This window comes from Danaus plexippus, chromosome 2, assembly GCF_018135715.1.
Source record: "Danaus plexippus chromosome 2, MEX_DaPlex, whole genome shotgun sequence".
NCBI classification, from domain to species: Eukaryota; Metazoa; Arthropoda; class Insecta; order Lepidoptera; family Nymphalidae; genus Danaus; species Danaus plexippus.
Genome location: NC_083537.1, coordinates 7317195 through 7337623, shown reverse-complemented (window position 1 = coordinate 7337623; position 20429 = coordinate 7317195). Strand labels below are relative to the sequence as shown.

General features: G+C 32.1%; 4 protein-coding genes across 5 annotated transcripts; 1 reads left to right on the top strand and 3 right to left on the bottom strand.

The window, feature by feature from the left end:
- Window positions 1–8: 8 nt before the first annotated feature.
- Window positions 9–7785, bottom strand: LOC116779864 (myosin-VIIa-like). The gene is made up of 11 exons (XM_032674367.2): window positions 7669–7785; window positions 7340–7597; window positions 6904–7088; window positions 5614–6824; window positions 5283–5533; window positions 4226–5053; window positions 3774–4112; window positions 3491–3702; window positions 1085–3411; window positions 519–1015; window positions 9–328 (listed from the first exon to the last, which is right to left on the bottom strand). Exons 1-11 carry the CDS (start codon window positions 7690–7692, stop codon window positions 134–136), a joined length of 6327 nt encoding a protein of 2108 aa, XP_032530258.2. The 5' UTR covers window positions 7693–7785; the 3' UTR covers window positions 9–133.
- A 169-nt stretch (window positions 7786–7954) lies between these two features.
- Window positions 7955–9418, bottom strand: LOC116779863 (26S proteasome non-ATPase regulatory subunit 7). The gene is made up of 2 exons (XM_032674366.2): window positions 9127–9418; window positions 7955–8829 (listed from the first exon to the last, which is right to left on the bottom strand). Exons 1-2 carry the CDS (start codon window positions 9299–9301, stop codon window positions 8024–8026), a joined length of 981 nt encoding a protein of 326 aa, XP_032530257.1. The 5' UTR covers window positions 9302–9418; the 3' UTR covers window positions 7955–8023.
- Window positions 9419–9661: 243 nt separating this feature from the next.
- LOC116779812 (inosine triphosphate pyrophosphatase) lies at window positions 9662–10351 on the top strand. The gene has a single exon (XM_032674296.2). It carries the CDS (start codon window positions 9714–9716, stop codon window positions 10299–10301), a length of 588 nt encoding a protein of 195 aa, XP_032530187.1. The 5' UTR covers window positions 9662–9713; the 3' UTR covers window positions 10302–10351.
- Window positions 10304–18621, bottom strand: LOC116779811 (protein artichoke). 2 transcript variants are annotated; one of them, XM_032674290.2, is made up of 4 exons: window positions 18326–18621; window positions 14903–15113; window positions 11930–14553; window positions 10304–11850 (listed from the first exon to the last, which is right to left on the bottom strand). In XM_032674290.2, exons 2-4 carry the CDS (start codon window positions 15043–15045, stop codon window positions 10364–10366), a joined length of 4254 nt encoding a protein of 1417 aa, XP_032530181.2. In that variant the 5' UTR covers window positions 15046–15113; window positions 18326–18621; the 3' UTR covers window positions 10304–10363. The 2 variants fall into 2 exon arrangements, with proteins under 2 accessions (XP_032530181.2, XP_032530186.2); XM_032674295.2 differs by lacking the exon at window positions 18326–18621 and having other exon boundaries at window positions 11930–14423; window positions 14504–14553; window positions 14903–14939.
- Between the last annotated feature and the right edge of the window lie 1808 nt (window positions 18622–20429).

Sequence of the window (20429 nt, the reverse complement as noted above, 5' to 3'; positions counted from 1 at the left end):
ATATCAACTCTTATAAAAATATCTTTTATTACTACAAATAAATGCAGTCTAATACAAAATTATTATAAAACAAATAACAACTTAAATATCATTACATAAATGACAGCAACAAAGTGTACCTAAATATTATTTCTTAGTTTGGTTTCTTTTTAAGTGATTGCCGAAGTATAGCGATGTATGATGATATTAAGTCATCCATTTTATATCCAAGAGACGTCTCGCACAAAATTTTCGTACCTCGAAGAAAGCCTCCCATTGTCATATGGAAGAACGTATTACCCGAAGACCAATTTGATAATTGAGAAAAAGGATATGTAACAAGCAAATCCTAAAATTGAAATATTAATTAAAAATACAAATAAAATTAATAGTATTTTATTGTCTTCCTTGAACTAAATGTCATTCTAAAACGTGAAGACCTATTCATTTAAGCAGTCCTACATTTTAGCCATTTAGATATAAAAAATCGTCAATAAAAAATAAATGTCTAAATATTAAATAGTAATTAATTAGCTTACTCGGCTCTGTGGATGAATTACGCTAACACCATTTTTATTAATTCCTATAACGACCATCTCTGGGTACGACGGGTCAGACGTTTGTTTGACTTCAAAAAAAGCTGTACCAAATGTCGGTAAGTGGAAAATTCTATTCAAAAACTTTTCTTTGGCTTCTTCTTCAGTCATCACCCCATGTTTATTGTAAGCCGAAATAATGGCAGATTTCCATTGAGAATTCGATTGAATTTTTATCATATCTGGTGGAATAAATTCTTCTAAGACCTGTGTTATTTGAGGTAAAACTGTTTGATCGTTCCCAAATCGGGCTCTATATATTAATGCCGCCAATTCAATCAAATCTTGTTTTGACGTTTTATGATATCCTCGTAAATATTTTGGAAGTTCCTGGGGAAAATAAAATATTTGATCCGCATTCTTATCCTTTCCTGGAATAGTGCTTATCCATAGCTTTTTCATGAAAAATATCTGATAATTCATTTGTAACTGATTACCGGCTGAAATAAGAAACATTATTAATAAATACTTTAAGTTATAAAACGTGTAGAGAAATCAAACATTCATACCTGAACGATTAGGACGTGTTTGTTTCATCCACTCGACTAACTCATGAATAAAGTCGAAGAAGTAATATGTTTCGGGTACGGAAAAAACTTTATCCACAATTTTCACAAAGAGGCTGAAACCATCACTGTTCTTAAGATTTAATCGTCCAGTAATCTGTTCACAGAGTTCTCTGGCTTTCGTAGAAGAATCAACTTCAAAAGCTTCGTCCGTGTCATCAGGGAAATATACTTTATGATATATCTGCATACTTCTATGCTGTATCGCTTCAACTTCGACCACGTAAGGCGCATACATTCTTGGTCCACCTTTTTGAATTTTAAATATTCGCTTTAAGCAATCCTTGGCTACCGGGTGTGGTCGTGTTTTTATAAATTCCACTATTTCTTTCATCAGGCCAGGACTGCATGCAAAAACGCCAGTTGCTAACCACAATAATTCCCATCCCCTTTCCTCGCTTAACTGAATTCTATTATTTGTCAACTGCTTTAATATCTGGCAATAAATTTCGTCTCTTAAAGCGGGTTCTATTAATCCTGGTCTAAATATTTCATCAGTATATTCGGTAACGGATCTAGGTTTAGCAGTTGGTAAATCTCCCATATACTTCAGCATTGCATAGAAAGAGGCAACCGCTAACTTGGACAACTGCTCGTCGCTTAATATTTTTTTAAGCAAGGGCTGTCGTATTGGTTCACGAGTATGAGCCCACAATTCACCCGCAACCGCCCTCTTAGCTGAAGTTAAAGTTGACTGTCTTGATATCGTTGTATTAATATCATAGTTTTCTCTAAAGTGTTCTTTCGCATATTTTTCTAAAGTGTGCATTTTCTTTCGCTGTATCGTACTGTATTTGGATTTAAGTATGTTTTCATTGCTAATGTTACCTTTCTTGAAAACTTCCAGAATAGATGCTGGAGGAATTAATAACGTCGGTAGTATATAAACTTGATCAGTTGGAAAAAGTCCTTGTTGGCCGTTACATTCACCGTGTCCCCAGGTTGCCCCCATCAACGTCTCTCCTGTCGAATCGTTTAAAAGAGTAATTAGTTCGCCTTTCTTGTATTGTAAGAATGATGCTGCATCGCTGTAACCCTGAGAATCGCATTGAGTTATAACATATATGGATCGTCTTTTTAACCCATCCATCAGATATATTATAAGCGAACTCATTTCGCTTGCATCAGCACTTTGGAACACAAACTCTTCCTGCTGTATCGTTCGAATTGTTATCCTCCCAACTCTATCGAATTCCTTGTCGTCGTCATAGGCAACATAAGTTACTTCTACAAATGATATTTCTAATAGTATGTGTTCTGATTGGTCAACAATATATATACCCGTCCAGTTAACAGCTACAATTACAATGTCTTTGTTAATTGTGTCTCCCTTGAGCTTAACTGCTTCGAAAAACCTGGAGAACATCATGGGCCACTTTAGTTTGGCAAATATCACAATATCTTCCTTACATCTTAACGGGTCAACCGCTGATTGAATACTTGGTGATGATTCAAAAGCTTTCGTTACAAGATGTTCCCATTTAGTTAAGGCGACATCATTGGATTGGATAAATTGATTTGGTATGTAATTAACTATAACTTTTCTTAATATATTCGGATCTATTCGTGGTCCATACTCAATATAATGCTGTTGTGCAGCTATCATTGCTAGATCTTTTTCAGAGTTACAGCGATACTCTCCAAACTTAACGCCTTTCGCAATTTGATAATAGATTAAATTTGTTGCTACTGGATCATCTGCTGGATTATGCCAAGGCGTAAATACTTCTTTTCTATAAAATAATCTCCACGGGGCACTTTTCTCAGGGGTTCCTTGTTCTTTTGCAAACTGCTCACATTGAGATATAGCATCCATAATGTGTTCTCCCTCGCTTCCCAATGATAAAACCTTATCATATAAAGTTATATATAATGAAAATCCATATGTATCAGTGAGCTTAATATTATCAGCTATTTGCTGACATACTTCTTCTGACGTTGTCGCTGAGTCAGACTGTACAGTTTTCATTGATTCGTCCATTAAAGTAACCGTCAGTAAAATAGGCTTTTTAGTTTTGGTTGCTTGAAGTTCCAGCCAACTCGGTGGTTGTGTTCGAGGACCGTTCTTGAATGTTCTTAAAAGCCTACCCTCACAATAAGGGGCATAGCCAGGTGGGCCTTGTCTTATAAAAGAACGTAAATATTTAAGAAAACGTTCTGAAGGTGGGAAACAACAAACACAAAGCGACATCAGTATCCATCCTCTAGCAAAGGACGCTTTTGATGGATTATTTGTCAGTTGTTTGCACAGTTGAGAATAAATTTCATCTCTGAAATAGATAAGAATTATTTATGGAATAATCGATATTATCGTTGCTAGTAATTAAGTTGTCTGATAATCATAGTTACCTCAATTCTTTTCTAATTATGCCATGCCCTATAATGAAATGAAGTTTTTCCAAATTCGAACTTCTCTTGGAATTTAACCACGTGCTGTACATTTCATTTGTCGTCTCATCGTTTACAAGATGCTTTAAAATCTCTTCATTAAGTTTTGTTTGACGCTTTAATGTCCTTTGCAGCATTTTACTTTTGCCTTCATATTCTTTCGGTATTAAATCCTAGGTTATAGAAATTATATTATATTATTCAAATATTCTGTTCATATTGCAAATTAAAAAAAGTTACTCACTTCATATTCTTTAGTTTTCTGAAAAGCCCGTCCTACGGTATCGTAAAGTTTTGACATAACAGGTGTGTTATCTACTTTGTCGTCGACATATTTAGGTTCAGACAAATCTCCCATGAATCTTAAGATTGTGATCCATATAGCTTGGGATGCAATTTTGTCTATAGGGGACGGTAGATCTAGTAATGAATGTTTTAAAGGTTTTCTAGAGTACTGATGACTGGTGTTCCCCAAAAAATATGTAGCAGCAAACTTTTTGAAATTAAACTCGTCGAACGGTTCCTCTTCTGGCTCCTTTAATAATGGTATCACGGTTGATATTTCGGGCTTAGTTGTCGATGTCTGCAACAGAAATTTAAGGTTCAGTTTTGTAAAGTACATCCATATAAATAACTGATAATTATATATCTAAGTGAACCAATTGTACACTGGTTATGTTTAGAACATTATTTTACCATTCCAAATCCCGTTCCCCTTATGGTTCCTGCGGGAGTGGTCGTGTCTTTGAGGAAACCGAACACGTCGTCAACATATCTATCGTCTATAGCAGAATTATTTTGTTCGTTATTATCAGCCGTTTCGTCTTTGGCGATCCAAATCGAAGACATAACTTCCTTGTATTTCTTTTCAAAATCATTTTCAGCTGAATTAATGTCACCCGAATACAAAGCTTTATCTTTTCTCAATTGCGCTAATTTAGTTTTTATAACGTTACCCTTTTCATTAATTAATCTTCTTATAAGGTAACCTTTACTTGCAGCCTGAAACTTTATAATGAATTTTCTCAGATTTATAAATGTGCGTCTAAGTTCTCTTGATTTTATAACCGCCTGCATACGCAAATACCCTCTTCTCATCTGTAAGAACCTTCGTTTGAAGCCGCGAGCTCGGAAATTCTTTTGGATGTTAATTGCAGCTGCTTTAAGTCGTAGATATCTCTTCCTGTAAATAAATCTTCTCGCGTTAGCTTGAACTCTAATTACAGCCGATATAAGTATTTTGTGACGGAGCTCTTCGAGCAGGGCGTCGTGGTGATCTTTGAGAAAGATTTTTGTATGACCCAATTTATAATCATCGTCGTGTAAAACTTGACTGCATATGGTTTTACCGGCAGCTTTACAGTCAGTTTTCTCCGCTGGCGGTATGCCAGGGACCACGAGTCTGTATCGGTGGACAAATTCTGAGTAAGAATAACGAATTGGATACCCAGCCTGTCTTATTTTAGCCGTCTCCATGAGACCAGCATATCGAAGTTGTCGGACGCATAAAGCGCGATCGAATATCTAAAATTATAATTATAAATGTATTAACTATTAAGTAATATTTCATTTGTTAATATAATTCTCAATTACGTTTAAATGAATAGTCTCTTTTCTATTTCACGCAAAATAACTGTGACATGGTAGATATGATAGAGTAAAATAAAAAATGTAAACAATATAAGAACGATAGATTTAATCCAAAAACTTTTTGCTATTTAAATTTTGGCGTGTAATGAGAGTTTTAACTTACCCGTGGCTTTTTAACTTCGTTAGGCTTAATGCATCGTACAAAAAAGGGATGACAGGCATATAAAGTTTTCATAAGTGACTCCAGGGATGTCTTGAATTGATAACTTAAAGATATAATTTTGCGGCTCCCACTTTGGCTTTGGCTTTCTACAAAACTTGTTGCAAATAGCCTTTTGAAGAAAACCTTGTTGGAGTCATATATCATGTCCTTTACATCAGCAGTAAGCATGTCCCTATTTTTGTCCAAGAAACCTAGAAAACATGCGACATTATAATGGATTAAACAAGATACCTTTAATATTACCAGTTATCTTTTTTACTCTTGTACTGACCTTTAACTTCGTACAAAACATCACCAGCAAAATGCTTTACACCAAACCGATGTTCGTGGGTAGATTTGGGAGTAGTATAATATTGTTTATTGCTATGGTTACTGTTTAGTTTTGAAAGCAGCGTCAAGTCGGTTCCTTTAGGGAATTTTGATTCCTCGTCAATCAAGGCTAAAAGGTTCATTGGCTTTTGACCTATCAAATCTAATATTTCCTGATTATCAACATAGTTTATGTTAGTCCACGTAATACCTTCCTTTTGGTATTGCTCTTGTTCTAATTTAAAAATATGTTTAACAAAAAACTGTTGTAAGTTCTCATTAGCGTAATTAATACAGAGTTGCTCAAAACTATTTGATTCGAATTTCTCAAAACCAAAAATATCAAGAATTCCGACGGACCCAAGACTCGTAAGTTCATGATCCTTGTGTAACGTTTTGTTTATCATCTCAACAATGAATTCAAATATGTGACCGTATATTGCTTTAACTAGAGCGTCGCGTCCATCGACTGCCGCACTGGCTGAGAGATTGGAAATTATTTTCTCACCATGAGCAATAAGTGATTTCCTTGTTAGCGATTCACATAATTTATTTTTAGTCACCCCTAGCAAAGAAGCAATTCTATTTGCATTTATTGTGTCTGTAACTTCTGATGAATCCATATTGTTTACATTGATGGACTTAAATTTCAAATTTCCTAAATGTAATATTGCAGCCAGAAGACTGAATAGATCGTTTACATCATTATCGTCAAAATTAAGTACTTTAAAGGCGGATTTTATGTCTGAAAACTCCAAGGCATCATTGCGACCATCGCAAGTTAACATGTTACCAGAATTTAAATACTCATAATCAGCAGGACGTCCAAGTTCTAGTTTCTTTTTTTCGTCAGCAGAGAGACCGGTAACGAGTGAGTAAAAAATGTGATAATTCCTCTCGCCCTTATTCTGCATTACTATTCTAGATTTTTCCAACAAATATTGTTCAATGTTGCCACCTTCTATTACTCCATTTTGATTAAAATAAATATTTATATACTTTCCAAATCTGGACGAATTATCGTTTTTTACTGTTTTCGCATTACCAAATGCTTCTAAAATTGGGTTAGTCTCTTGAATTTGTTGTTCAATCCATGAATGTTTACCGCTTGCCGCAGCTAAATATTGCAATAGTAATTTGGTACTCTCTGTTTTTCCAGCACCACTTTCTCCACTAAAATACCATTATAGAAAATTTTTATTTGTTGATAAGATTTGTTTTTCATAAAAAAAAAACTTTCTACTAAACTCACCTTATAACAATACACTGATTAGTTGATGTTTCTAATAGTTCCTTGTATGAATTATTTCCAATAGCAAATATGTGTGGAGGTATGTCTCCAATATTATTGTCTTGATAAAAATGTATTTGGTCCATTGTGTAAATTGGTAAAATTTCATACGGGTTAATAGCTATTAACATCGAACCTGTGTAGGTCTAAAATTATAAAAATATTAGTAGGTAACATTGTCTCATTTACCTAAGTCGATTGAGCTGACGTAATTGTGTGATAAACTAAATTACATCTATGAGTAGGTGCTTATAAAATGCAGTCGATAAAATTAATAAATAGATGCTGAAAGGTTTATTAATTCATAAATTATTAATGTATATATATATATATATATATATATACGAAAAAACATCAGTGTGAGCATTTGGAGAATCTTTTCTTCCAAAGAACTTACGTAAATAAGTTGTTGTTTGTATCTTATGTGTAAATTGCGAAGTATTGTATATTCCTGTAGCTCGCCTAGCGTTATCATGTCTTCAACGCTCGTTAGCGAGGTCGCATGGAGAGGTTTAATAACGTTCGTTATAGAAGTAGAAAATACGTCGTCATTATCATCCTTCACTTGTATCCTACCCCCGGAACTGTTAAGAATCTTGACAGCTATTGGGACATCGAATTCGGTTTTGTTTTCCGGAGTCAACCAGACATAGTCCTATAATCCAAAAAAAAAAATCTATAGTATATCTCTTGGATTTGGGAAAAGTTAGTTTAAGGATTACTTACAGATATTTGTATTCGGTCCGCCATTTTATATAACTTCTGAGATTCTTACAAGTTCACATCAAAATCTATGATCACATCCGTTGTGCAACAACATTAAATGAAGACTGTTATATCCTTATCATTATTCCTGATTATTTATCATTATTATATTGATATTTCAATCTTATCATAAATTTTTAAGATAGTGAAATACTAACTTACATATGTAATATAAAAGTATACCATGTTGGTAAAGATTATAATTTTATTTTTAACATTAAACCAAAACAATAATAATACACACGAGTTAATTAGTTAATACAATTTATTTTAATAATTCAGCATTACAAACAACTTAATCTAATGATGATTCTAATTATTTTTTCTTTTCATCCTTATCTTTCTTTTCTTTTGCTTTATCGTCCGTCTTTTTGTCATCTTTGTCATCTTTTTTCTCTTTCTTGTCTTTAGATTCCTCTTTCTTGCCTTCCTCGGCATCTCTATTTGTTATTTTGTTATTGATGAGGTTGTGTAATGCTATTATAGATCTCACTAGTGCGGCCAGATAAACAACCAGAGATTGATCATTTGTTTTAATGTAGAGATTATCAGCAAAATTGTCACTGAATATATCTGGGAGGAGGTTAAAAATATCTTGAAGCTGGTATATTATTTGGTGGTTCATTGGTAAGGATCCTTGATTGACTTGGATGAGATAATCCCTTATTTCACTCAGCTGAGAGTGCAGTCCTCTTAGTCCGAGCAATTGATTTGTTATACGCTGGGAGAGACTGCCTACTGTTGTGTCCTTGATGTCTCTCAATAGATGTTCGACACCAACCTCCTCAGCTTCTTCAGCACCAATTTCACTTGGAACGTGTTCAAATGTTCTTGTAGTAGGGCTGCCATCGTCATGGACTTCTTCTACGGCTTGATAGGCTTCTGTTGGTAAGCCTAAATCTTTTGGTTTAGCATCAATAATTACGAGCACTGAATTTGGACAGTAACGTCTTATTAATTCATTGATAGCAACATCATTTTGATGCAATTTAGGACCTGTGTGGTACCAACCAACTACCTTTTCTCGGGCATTAACTTTCTTGAACATGCCATACATGTTCTCCAAATAATCGTGGTCAAGGAACCACACTGATTTGTCTTTATCATCTTCATCAAAAGGAACTGGAACACCATACATATAAATTAAATAATTATAATATTAATTTGTATGAAGTCAAAGTTAGGTCATGGATACATCAAAATAATTTTTAAACAAGAGCAGCTAATGAAATTGAAATGATATATATACAAGGAACTATTAAAAGCAATAGTTGGAAAGCAAAATAAGTAAAAACTATTCATTTAAAACAAAAACGCACAAAATGTTAATACTTTTATTTGCCGAATCAAAAAAAAATAAGTAAAATATAAAGCGTTACGAACTTAACGGGACCGAAATAATATCACATAACAACTAACCAGCGAAACTATTTGAAACATCCAAAACGCCTTTAGCTCTCCAGCAGCCAAGTAGAACACCAACAACTCGCTTTTGATTGCCGATTTTGCCCATTCGGTTGAAATGGTCAACCACACTGAGAAGAACAAGCGGATGGACTACCACTTTCGTGGTAACAAGATCTTGACTAGGCATTGTTAATTATTACTTCTGAAACTTATCAGATTTTTAAATGTAACACAAGCAATGGCATCAACTAAAGGTTGACTATTGGAATGACAAATCAGAAAGCCACAAAACTAAAATTTGATTTTGACAGTCATTCCATGATACACAAAGTTGAGGTGAAGGTTATATCATAAAACTACAGATTAAAAAAATGGTTGTTAGCACTTAATTACTTTATAACTTAATTGTATCAAAATTTTATTTTGTTTTAAATAGCAATTATATTATTATAAAACTACTAATTTTATTTTAAGATTTAAAAAATTATAATATCTTTTTTAAGTTATAAAGAGACAAATGTCCCCTAAAAACACTGGAATCCACTTCATCAGTCATACAAATATGACATATAAGAATTTTTCGCAGTAATTATTACTTAATGTATAAAATGAATCAAAGAGCTGTAGTTTTCGTCACTGGTAATTTAAAAAAATTGGAAGAGGTGAAATCTATTTTGGGTCATAACTTTCCATTAGAAGTTACAAATTATAGGTTAGATTTGCCTGAACTACAGGGAGAGTTGAATGAGGTATCTATCAGAAAATGTCAAGAAGCAGCTCGACGTTTAAAGAAGCCGGTATTTATAGAAGACACTTGCCTTTGTTTTAATGCATTGGAAGGTTTGCCTGGACCTTACATTAAATGGTTTCTAGAAAAGTTAAAACCAGAAGGTCTGTATAAATTACTTGAAGGCTGGACAGATAAATCTGCAGAAGCAGTATGTACATTCGCCTATAGTCCAGGAAGTGATAAAGAATCAGACATTGTATTATTTCAAGGAATAACAAAAGGAACAATTGTACCTCCAAGAGGTTCTAGAGATTTTGGATGGGATTGTATTTTCCAACCACTTGGTTATGACAAAACTTATGGCGAACTTCCTAAAGAAGAAAAAAACAAAATATCACATAGGTACAGAGCTCTTGACAAGTTGCGTGATTATTTTATAGTAAAAAACAATTGTTAGTTTTATAAATGTATATATATTAAATAAAAATTAAGATTAAAGCTATATAAGTATGTTTATTTCTATAACTTTATATATAAGTTTAAATTGTTTAATACAGTCATGGTAATTGTCAATAATAATGTAGGTTGATAACAAAAAAGTTTGTAGCTACTTGAAGTTTGGATGACTGGATCAATATATGGGTCTATGTTTGTTTTATTGTAATTCTTATAATACCAGTCGTTGTCATCATTTGACTTCACCTTATTATGAGTACTAGCTACCTCAAAAAATTGTGTTTTAGCTTCCCTATTCATAACTGGTGCATAATTATGTCGCAGATCGTAATGCTCAGCATGAGGTAGAACCACTTTTGTTATTGTTGCTGTTCGGCTATGATTTTTGGGAAAATCTTCAATGTTAGAGTCCAGGGTGGATGAAAGAGCAGTGGGTTCACTATCCATGTGTTTGACAATTGGTAATGATGTGGTAGTTGAGGATGGTAGCATGCTACTGGTTTCTATCCATGCCTGTAGTGACAAATCTGTGTTTATTACGTCTGTAGTTATGATCATTTCCTTTTCTGTAACTTGCGTAACCGTCATGTTTGTCTCCATAAGATTATATTTACTTATATTTATTGGAGTAATATCTTGTTCTTCTATGTTTTTAGTTCGGTTATAAGCTATTTGAGTCTTGTTATCATCATTATGGTATGCTTCAAGCTCATGGAATTCGCTCTTAATTTTTTTGTGACTTGTATTGTTAAAAACCTTTCCCATAGGCGATAAGTTATTTAAAGCTTTATTGTTTTGGTCAACTTTTACAATACTGTGCTCAGCCATTTGGGATACATTTAAAGCTGGGTTTGGTATTGGCTTGAAACCTGCTGAAGTGGCTGGCAGCATAGGCGAAAAACCTCCAGTTTCGAATCTAGGAGCTTCTGTGACTTGATAATTTTTCACGTGTTTCTGACTGTTTTTATTTTCAAACAAATCAATTTTGCGACCAGTATTTAACAGTTTATTCATATCTAGAGAAGGAAGTGGAAGGCCAAAAAAAGTGAATCCACTTGTAGGAAGTTTAACAGCTACCCCACTTTTAAGGTTCGTTCTGTTAATTGTTCCGATTTGATTTGAAGGTGTGCTTGTTGCGATTTCCATTGACTTGTTCGTGATTTTGAATTCATTGTTTATATTCTCAAGCAATGTTTCATTATAAGGGTAATCTACGTATTCATCGTAAAAGTATTCGGATTCCTCTGGTAACGGACGATTACCTAATTTATTCCCATTGTAGTTGTGTTTGATGTGTGTACCGTAATCTTTAATTTTATCCAATGAAGAGAAAACTTGAGATGTTTGCAGATTAGGCAATAACGCCTCATTTTCATATGACAAACATGAGTTCGGGTCTTGTGTTTGAATTGGAATATTATCGCAGTCACTTTTGGAAAATGGCATTTCCTTTACGTACGTACCATCTGAACATTTTGGTCCTATTGAAGTTGATTCCGTGAGCCAGGACTTCAGCCAAATTATTGCACAATTACAAACAAGTGGGTTGCCTGAAAAAAAATCATAGGATGTACATGATTCGATAAAAATGATTTTGACTATTGAAAATGTTAGTTTGAAACCGCTTACCGTCAATATCTAAGATAGCAATGTTACTTCTCAACTTTGCAAAATTATTCTCATGAACAGAATGCAACTTGTTATTCCGCAACGACAGGACTTTTAAGCGCGGCATATAGTCAAATGGTTGGTTAGTGATGTAGCATATGTTATTGTTATCTAGATTGAGTTTGACCAGCCACTCCATATATTTGAAAGATTCTTTTGTGATTCTCGTTATCCTGTTAAAACTCAGATCTAACACTTCTAAGGACATAAGTGGTCTAATTCCTAAATTATCCAAAGTAGTTATCTGATTGTTACTCAAATTTAAATACTGCACCAACGGTATACTATCGAAAGCTCTCATTGATATGAACTGCAGTCTGTTTCCTTGTAAATCAATCACACGTAATTTGGGTAAATTGGAAAATGCGCGATCAGGAATATCAATAATGTGGTTATTGCTCAAATAGATTGACACTAAGTTTGGAAGGCTAGCGATAGCAAGAGAATGGATCGCCTCCAGTTGGTTGTTTTCCAAATCAATGGTTCCTAGGTTAATTAAATCTCTAAAGGTACCTGGTCGTAGTTCCACAATTCTATTTCTATGCATTTTAATTGTTTCAAGAGTATGAATGCTATTAATAATATTGCCATCAAAACTTTTGATGAAGTTGTTACTTAAATCTAACGTTTTAAGTGTCGACAACATGTTAAGATTACCGGGAAGTTCATGGAGATTGTTCATAGAAATATTCAATATTTCTACTTTTAAACCCTTGCTCATTGTAACAGGGTTAATGCTTTTTATCTTATTCTTACTAAAATCTACTGTTGACAATACACCATTGTTTTGAAATGTCGTAAAATCAAGATTTTCTATATTATTTCCTAACAAATTGATTTGCTTGAGGTATGCCAGATTTGAAAAACTCTTTGGATCAATGCTTATAATCTGATTGTGACTTAAGTCCAACTCTTCCAGGCGTTCTAGATTACTAAAAGTCCCAATGTCTATTTGTCGTACACCATTGCGTTTCATGTAGAGCCGTCGCAAATTATGTAATGTTTTCATTCCTCCATGTGAAATCTTTTGGATACCGTTGCTCGATATATCTAATGTTCGCAGAGAAGGTAAATCCAAATCTGGAGATGGTGCTATTGGTAAAGTGGTTATTTGATTTTTATTTAAATACAACTGTTCTAGCCCTCTGGGTAATCCGGGCACAAATTCGACAAGTCTGTTTGAACTGGCATCCAATTCGTATAAGTTTGGTAAATTTCTAAAAGTTGCGGGATGTATGGATACTAAACTATTGCCCGATATATTGACATATTCCAATAGAGGTGTTTCCATGAAAGTAATCGGATCTATTATAGTCAGTTGATTATTACTTAGATTAATTCTTCTCAATGCTGGAAGGTTGAACAATAATTTTGGCTGTAAACGCTGAAAATAATTATAAGACAAATCTAAACCTTTTAATGCCGGTAAATTCCAAAACGGACCTTCGTTTAAATCATTCAAGGAATTATTGCTCAGATGCAGTTCTCTTAAGGCTGGCATAGCTAAAAATGCATCTTTATCTATAAACTTGATATTGTTTGTATTCAAATGTAATCTTTCAAGACTCGGATGTCCTCTCAATGCTCCTCTGGGAATCTCTTGTAATAAATTCTCACTCATATCCAAGTATCTCAAACGAGGTAATGCATCGAGTAGCGATCTAAATTCAGATATGTGCATGATTTGGTTGCCAATTAAAGACAGATCTTCAACTCCGCTACCAGATTGTTGTAGAAATGATTCAGGATGTATTCTTATTATTTCATTATAGTTCAGATCTACCTTTCTCAATTTAGCTACTCTGTAAAAGGCTCCATGATGAATAATATTAATGTTATTATTTGTTAAATATAAAACTTCTAACATTGGAAGATCAACGAAGGCTGCTTCGTTTAATTTTGTGATAATATTATCGCTTAAATTTAAAGTAGAGAGCATCGGGAGATCTCTTGTAGCACGTCCGACCATAGATGCATCAGATATTTTATTATTATTCAACGCTAATTCTGATAACTTTGGTAACAAAGAGAATGCTCGCATGTGTATGGTTGTTATCCCACAATTAGTTATATCAAGTTTTCGAAGTTTCGGCAAGTTATAGAAAGCGTTCTCGTTCAGATTTTGCAGGTTGACACTACCGCGAATAAACAGTCTTTCTAGGCTTGGTAAATTTTCAAACGCGCGCTCGTAAATGGCATTTAAACTGTTGGATTGTATGTTTACGTATCGTAATTTTTGCATGTTCATTAACACTGGAATTCTTTTCAGATTTTCAGACTGTATGGTAAGAGCTTGTAGGTTTTGTAGTTTCATTAAACTTTCAGAAGGTATGCTTTTAAGATCGCTTTCCACAATGAATATTTCAAGGAGATTCATTTCTTGGCTTTCAAGCCATGTCGCAGACACTCGTTCCAATCCGTTCTGTCGTAACATCAGCCGTAGAATGTTTAAATTCTGAAATATTTTCCCCGGAAGTGATGGTAAATAGTTGTTTTCTATTATAATTTCATCTATAGGTTTTTTTATGTATTCACCTATTTTTTGTATTCCTTTCATGACTTGTGCCAGATCGCTGTGGGTACACCTGTAATGGATTTTTTATTATTTAGTGATTCCATAAGTTTCGAATTTAAAATATTATTATTGCAGTTGATAAGAAACATCTACTTTTTATAATATAATAAATAGACATGAGCGTTTACTTCGATATTTTCTATTCTTTTCCATTAAAACTAAAACACCCCAAATACAAAAGACTTTATCGCTAAAAGTTGTAGGACTAACAGGAATTTTCCATCCAAAAAACAAAGGATTTTTTTTATAATATGCAACCTTAATATATTGTATCAGCGACAAATTTTATGTTTTGTGTTTTATTGGATTAAACAAATATATAGCTAATCGTCAAGAATAATTATATCTCATAGTTTTACCATATTTGTATATCTTCCTGGCGATGTGTGCATATACATGGCGAAATAGTTTCTGGTGGTGGGCATATTGTTTTTTGTCCCGACAACGAATCAAGGAAAACTATAATAAACCATAACAGTATTTTTTCTGCTTTGAAATCCATCCCTTATTCAGGTTCATTGTAGCATGCTCGGGCAATATTTTTTCAATGCCAGAAATGTCCAGAGATTTCTGAAAATAATAAAAAAATGTATAGCACCAAACTTAAATCTATATGTTAAAAGTTTATGTAATTTGGTACTAAAAATTTGTACGTACAACTTTTCTATACATATCGAGATTTGATATTTTATTTTATTGCATATTTTTGTGTCCAGTAAATATAGTTTTTTGTTTACAATTATTTGACGAACTTAACAGATACGTTAACATAATCACATATATATTTTTTTCTCATAAAATTTTTGAACTCCTCAAAGATGTATCATTTTACGGCACAGACATCTAATATACATTTAAAACATGTTTACATAAACACAAAACGATAAGCTTTTTTAGCTATAACTTTGTAATATTCGCAATGAAAGAGTTAAAGGCGATATTTTACGAGGGAAAAAATATTTTTGCAAATACAGAAGGTATCCAAGTACAGCACAATTTCCTGTAATACTCAACCAGTGAAAATTTATCATCCGGTTACGTCAAGGACCTCATGAAACAATAAAATCGGTAACAATGGTCAGTTGTATAAATGCACTTTCACTACTACGCTATTGTTCTTATTTACCATCGTACAACGCAGAACTTACGCCGAGATGTGTTAATCAGGTTATACGGTTACGCAATATAAAATTTGAATTTCAAGCCTCCGACCTTGGCTTCATTTAATATGGATTATAGATTTTTTATAAAAAAAAATAATTTGGTATTCCCGTAATTGTCAAATATTTTTGCCCTAAAATTTTTAAAACTCCATCTCAATAGGCATTCTAAGTAAAGTTTGTGTCTTACACACCAACAAATATATTTATTTAATTTATATGAATTTCTATTTTGATTGAAGAAGATTGAAGATGATTTTGACCTCAAAGGGAACAGTAGGTTGCACAGAATGGTTTATTAACTTAAAAAAAATTGTAAGAGCGAAAGAAAGTTCGATTGTCTCTACCGCAATGTTAAAGACAACGACAAATATGCATTGACTGCTAGTTTTATATTGCACAATTATCAAAAACCGAAAGAATGTTAATATCGTTAAAGGCGAGAAAAATATATTGTCTTACATATTATATATGCTTATAAGTAAACTTAAAAGAACTTTCCAAATTATATTCCAAAGAAAAGTTGATCGAATTAAGAGACTGTTCCGGTATCTCTGTACTGAATTCCTTCTACGCTATAAGTCCCTAAACCTGAACAGAATATTATCGCGGAAATATTGTCATCGATTCCAAAATATTATACTTAAAGTATAACGGGAAAACTACATTTAAAACAACCAAGACCTATAAAACTAGTCAAGCTTCTTTTATTTAATATCAACTATTGTTGAAAGTATATTTATAACGTAAAAGGACCTATCGTCTACATAAAAGCTAATAAAATAATTTTCCAGCTCGCTAACCTTTTTTAAATGCTCAATTTCATTTTCTCGGCATGGATATAACATATTTTCTTAACCTAAAACCAGCGAACGAGACAACATCGCTATTTTGTTACAGTTACGCAGTTATCTCGTACATAACTGTCACCCATACATAATGGATAAAGCTATAAAGTGATGTAAGTCGCAAAATAAAGAGTTGCATTTAAATGAAACTAGTATTATTCGGATTTACTACGCGGATTTTATTATTTAAAAACTACATAATCCCGACGTTTCGGTTACTTTGCAGCAACCGTGATCACGGGCAGACGAGGTGTAACCGAAACGTCGGGATTATGTAGTTTTTTTAAAATAATTAAATCCGCGTAGTAAATCCGAATAATACTAGTTTCATTTAAATGAATACTCGCGAAAATCTTAGATCTCATTAGTTGCTTTTAAAAATACGACAAGGTTCTTTTACAAAGGCTGACAAATAAATCTATAGTCTATAGTGAAAATGTTCTACGGTTAGTAAAAAATTTTATTCAAATTTACCGCTATTATTTTTAGTACAAAATTTTGTGAAGTTGTATGGATGTTTCATTTTTCGCGCAAAACTACTCGACGCATTTTGATAGAACCTTACAATAATGTAGCTGGAGCTTAGTCATACGAGTAAGACAAGGCTATAGTTTATCTCAAAAGTCTCTGAATTTACAGCAGGATCTGGGTATATTCATAATCATGGTATTGTGTATGAAGTCACTCGACGCTATACACTATATATGTATATGTGGCTGTCGGTTCTGTATGGTTTGTGTTGTGTATTTATTGTTCTTTTAAATATTAAACACTTCCAGTTTCCTTATGATCTCATACCAAAGAAAACGCGGACGAAGTCATAGCCAAAATCTATTATGAAATAAATTCATAATAGGAATATGAAATTATGTAACTGGTGCGCAGTTTTTTCATGAAAGGACCTTTTGTCTAGATTTTTTCTAAAGGACCTTTTGTCTAAATTTTCTCTATATAATTATGACGAATAAGACATTGTTACAATATCAAGACATGCGACATAGGTGTAGCAATCATAATTTCATGCATCTGAACATGTCCCATATTTCATAAAACAAAAATGTTACTTGAGTAACTTTTCGACATACACTTAATCCTGTGATGTATACCGATTATATTTTAATTTAAGCATAATACTAACATATTATTCTATTAATATAAATATCCAAACAAGGTCTTAAAGGATCTATTATAATTAAATATTCAAATACTTTGCAACTTATTTCTCTATTCGTGAAAGACAGTTAGTCTACACTTAGGATCAAAATTTGGAAGAAAGGGTTTAGACTTTAGGTCCTAAATTATAATACCATAAATACGCTGTCCAAAACTTTGTTTCATACTTAAAACTTGTGTTTTTTAAATAGACAATATAGTAAAATGTTAAAATTATTATTCTTTTTTTAAAAATAACACACAAAAGTAATATAAAATCATACTTCAAATGACCTCAATATGTATATGTATTAAATATTAATAAACATAAGCATATTCTTTCTCTATAAAAAAAATATAAAATGCAAATAACTTATGAATTTTAAATATTCACTAAAGTATCTGACATAATTTTATATATTTTATATTTTTTTCTTAACATGTTTTATATGGAGAAAGTATAAATACCACCAATTTATAAAATGTTACCAACAGTGATATTATAATTGAAAATATTTTTTTTAGTGACGCATAATAGAATAAATAATATATAAATCTTTGTCTGAGAAAAGTCTAAAAAAACAGTGTAAAAATGTTCAATTCTAGTTAATGTAAGATTTACCTTCGATTATAGAAAATTCCCTGACTCGATTTTTCTACCACGGATAGTCCGTCAACATCATAACAAATGTTTACGTAACGAAGGCCCCACTTTCAAACAATCTTGACTGGCGAGGTGGTTCTGGGATAGTCAAAGCCGTACTGGATACGAGTCGTATTTCGCATGCAAACACCAGACTTTCGGTTCATGGCTCGATACGCACCAAGTCATTTATCTTTCACCATTGTGGCGCGTGCCTTCATACGTAACCTCAGCTTTTAACTGCAGACGTGCAAGTAGGTACAAACACATTCCAGACTCACTGAGGAATTATATGGTTAATTATGTTTATTTATTTATAATACAATTTATACATGTTAATATAATTTTATAATATACCAACGCTAATAATAAAATGTATAACCTAATTGAGACTATCGCATTTTTTATTCTGTCGATTCACACCCTAAAGATTATATACTCTATGACAGAGTTGCGAATAATTATTGCACAAATTTATTATCAAGATTAATCCTGCAATGAAGTAATGAGGAAGGTTCTAACAATAAAATTGACATAACTTTCGTTTTCTCATAATATTAAAACATTAATGTTACAAATTAAAAGCAACAACATTATTATCATGACAAAAAATTTACGCATTAGGCACGCGTGATAAGCTTAGCTAGTTTTAACTGTAGAAAAAAATGTCGTGCATTTATATGTACTTTGATATTAAATAATGTATATTATAAATTAATTGCCAAAAAAATATATATTAATAGAACAAAGGATTAAAAGTAATTTTAGTAATCAATGAAAATAAAAGTGAAACAATGGCCCATGGTCTATAATAAGGATAATCAAAACAATATACCTTTCTATTATTGTTAAAATTAAATCTTAGATATTTTAAGTGAATATTAAAATAAAATTTAAGGAATGACTTTCTAATTTAAAAATGTAATAAATAATAATAATCATTTATATGTAATAAGATATCTATTGTGCAATATTGCATATTTTCTTCTTGATTTTGGAATAATGTTTTAGCGTTTCGGAACTCTAATCCCAAACTGCAAGACAAGTGGGTTCAAAATTATATATAATTCTTTGATGACAAATCCATTTTGCATTTCGTTACACTTTGACAGGATAATTTTGAAGGGTTCAAAAAAGAATTTCATTGTTTTTCAAAATGTTGAATTTTTATTTAGTTTTAAAATGTTGAAATTTTAGCTAGACTAATTTTAGTCAAACGTTAAATGATTAGAATTATCTACAAATTTGAATTATTATTCTACATATTTCACTTTAATTTCGTATTAAATTTTTATAACAATAATTGAACAGTTGTATCATTTTAAAAATAATGTGACCGGACCTAGTAAAATAAATTCCATTTTATTATTCATAAGTATTGTCGTATTCTTTTCAAAAAATTATAATAAAATAATATAAAACTACAATTTATATGAAAAAATGTATATAGGTATTTATAAGTATTACATTGAAAAATAACCTCCCTAAGTTCTGGTCCTGTTTATAATTTCGGCACTTAACGTAATAATAACCTTAACTTAACTCATAAAATAACTCAATGGTAAACACATTTTTATTCTATATTCTTCCATTTTTCCTAGTTAAGATGCTATTTTGTCACCAGGAATTTATATTATCACTGCCTATCATTGTGATTTGCATAACTAAGTTATTTTCTGCGCAATATTGTCTACGAAAAAAGTATTTATTTAGTCCAAAAAAATAAGTAAAAAAATTATATTTAATAACCTACATAACAAAAATGAAACAGAACTACAACAGGAATATGCTGATACAATTTTTTGTTGCTGTTTATATCTATGATTAAAAACACAAAAAGCTCAAGTTAAATTCATGAGTTGGAATATAAATAATATAGATAGATAGTCTATATACAAACCGCAAAATATTTATCAGAGTGGACTGAGTATAAAATTGGAAATAATATCTCAGAAATCATACATTCGAATGTTACCCTTATGGACTATAGAGTATTATTTTATATATAGATTAGTATAACACAATTTTAACTTAAAACTAGTTTATTCTACTGTCTCCATACGGCTGTAATTTGCGTGAAAAC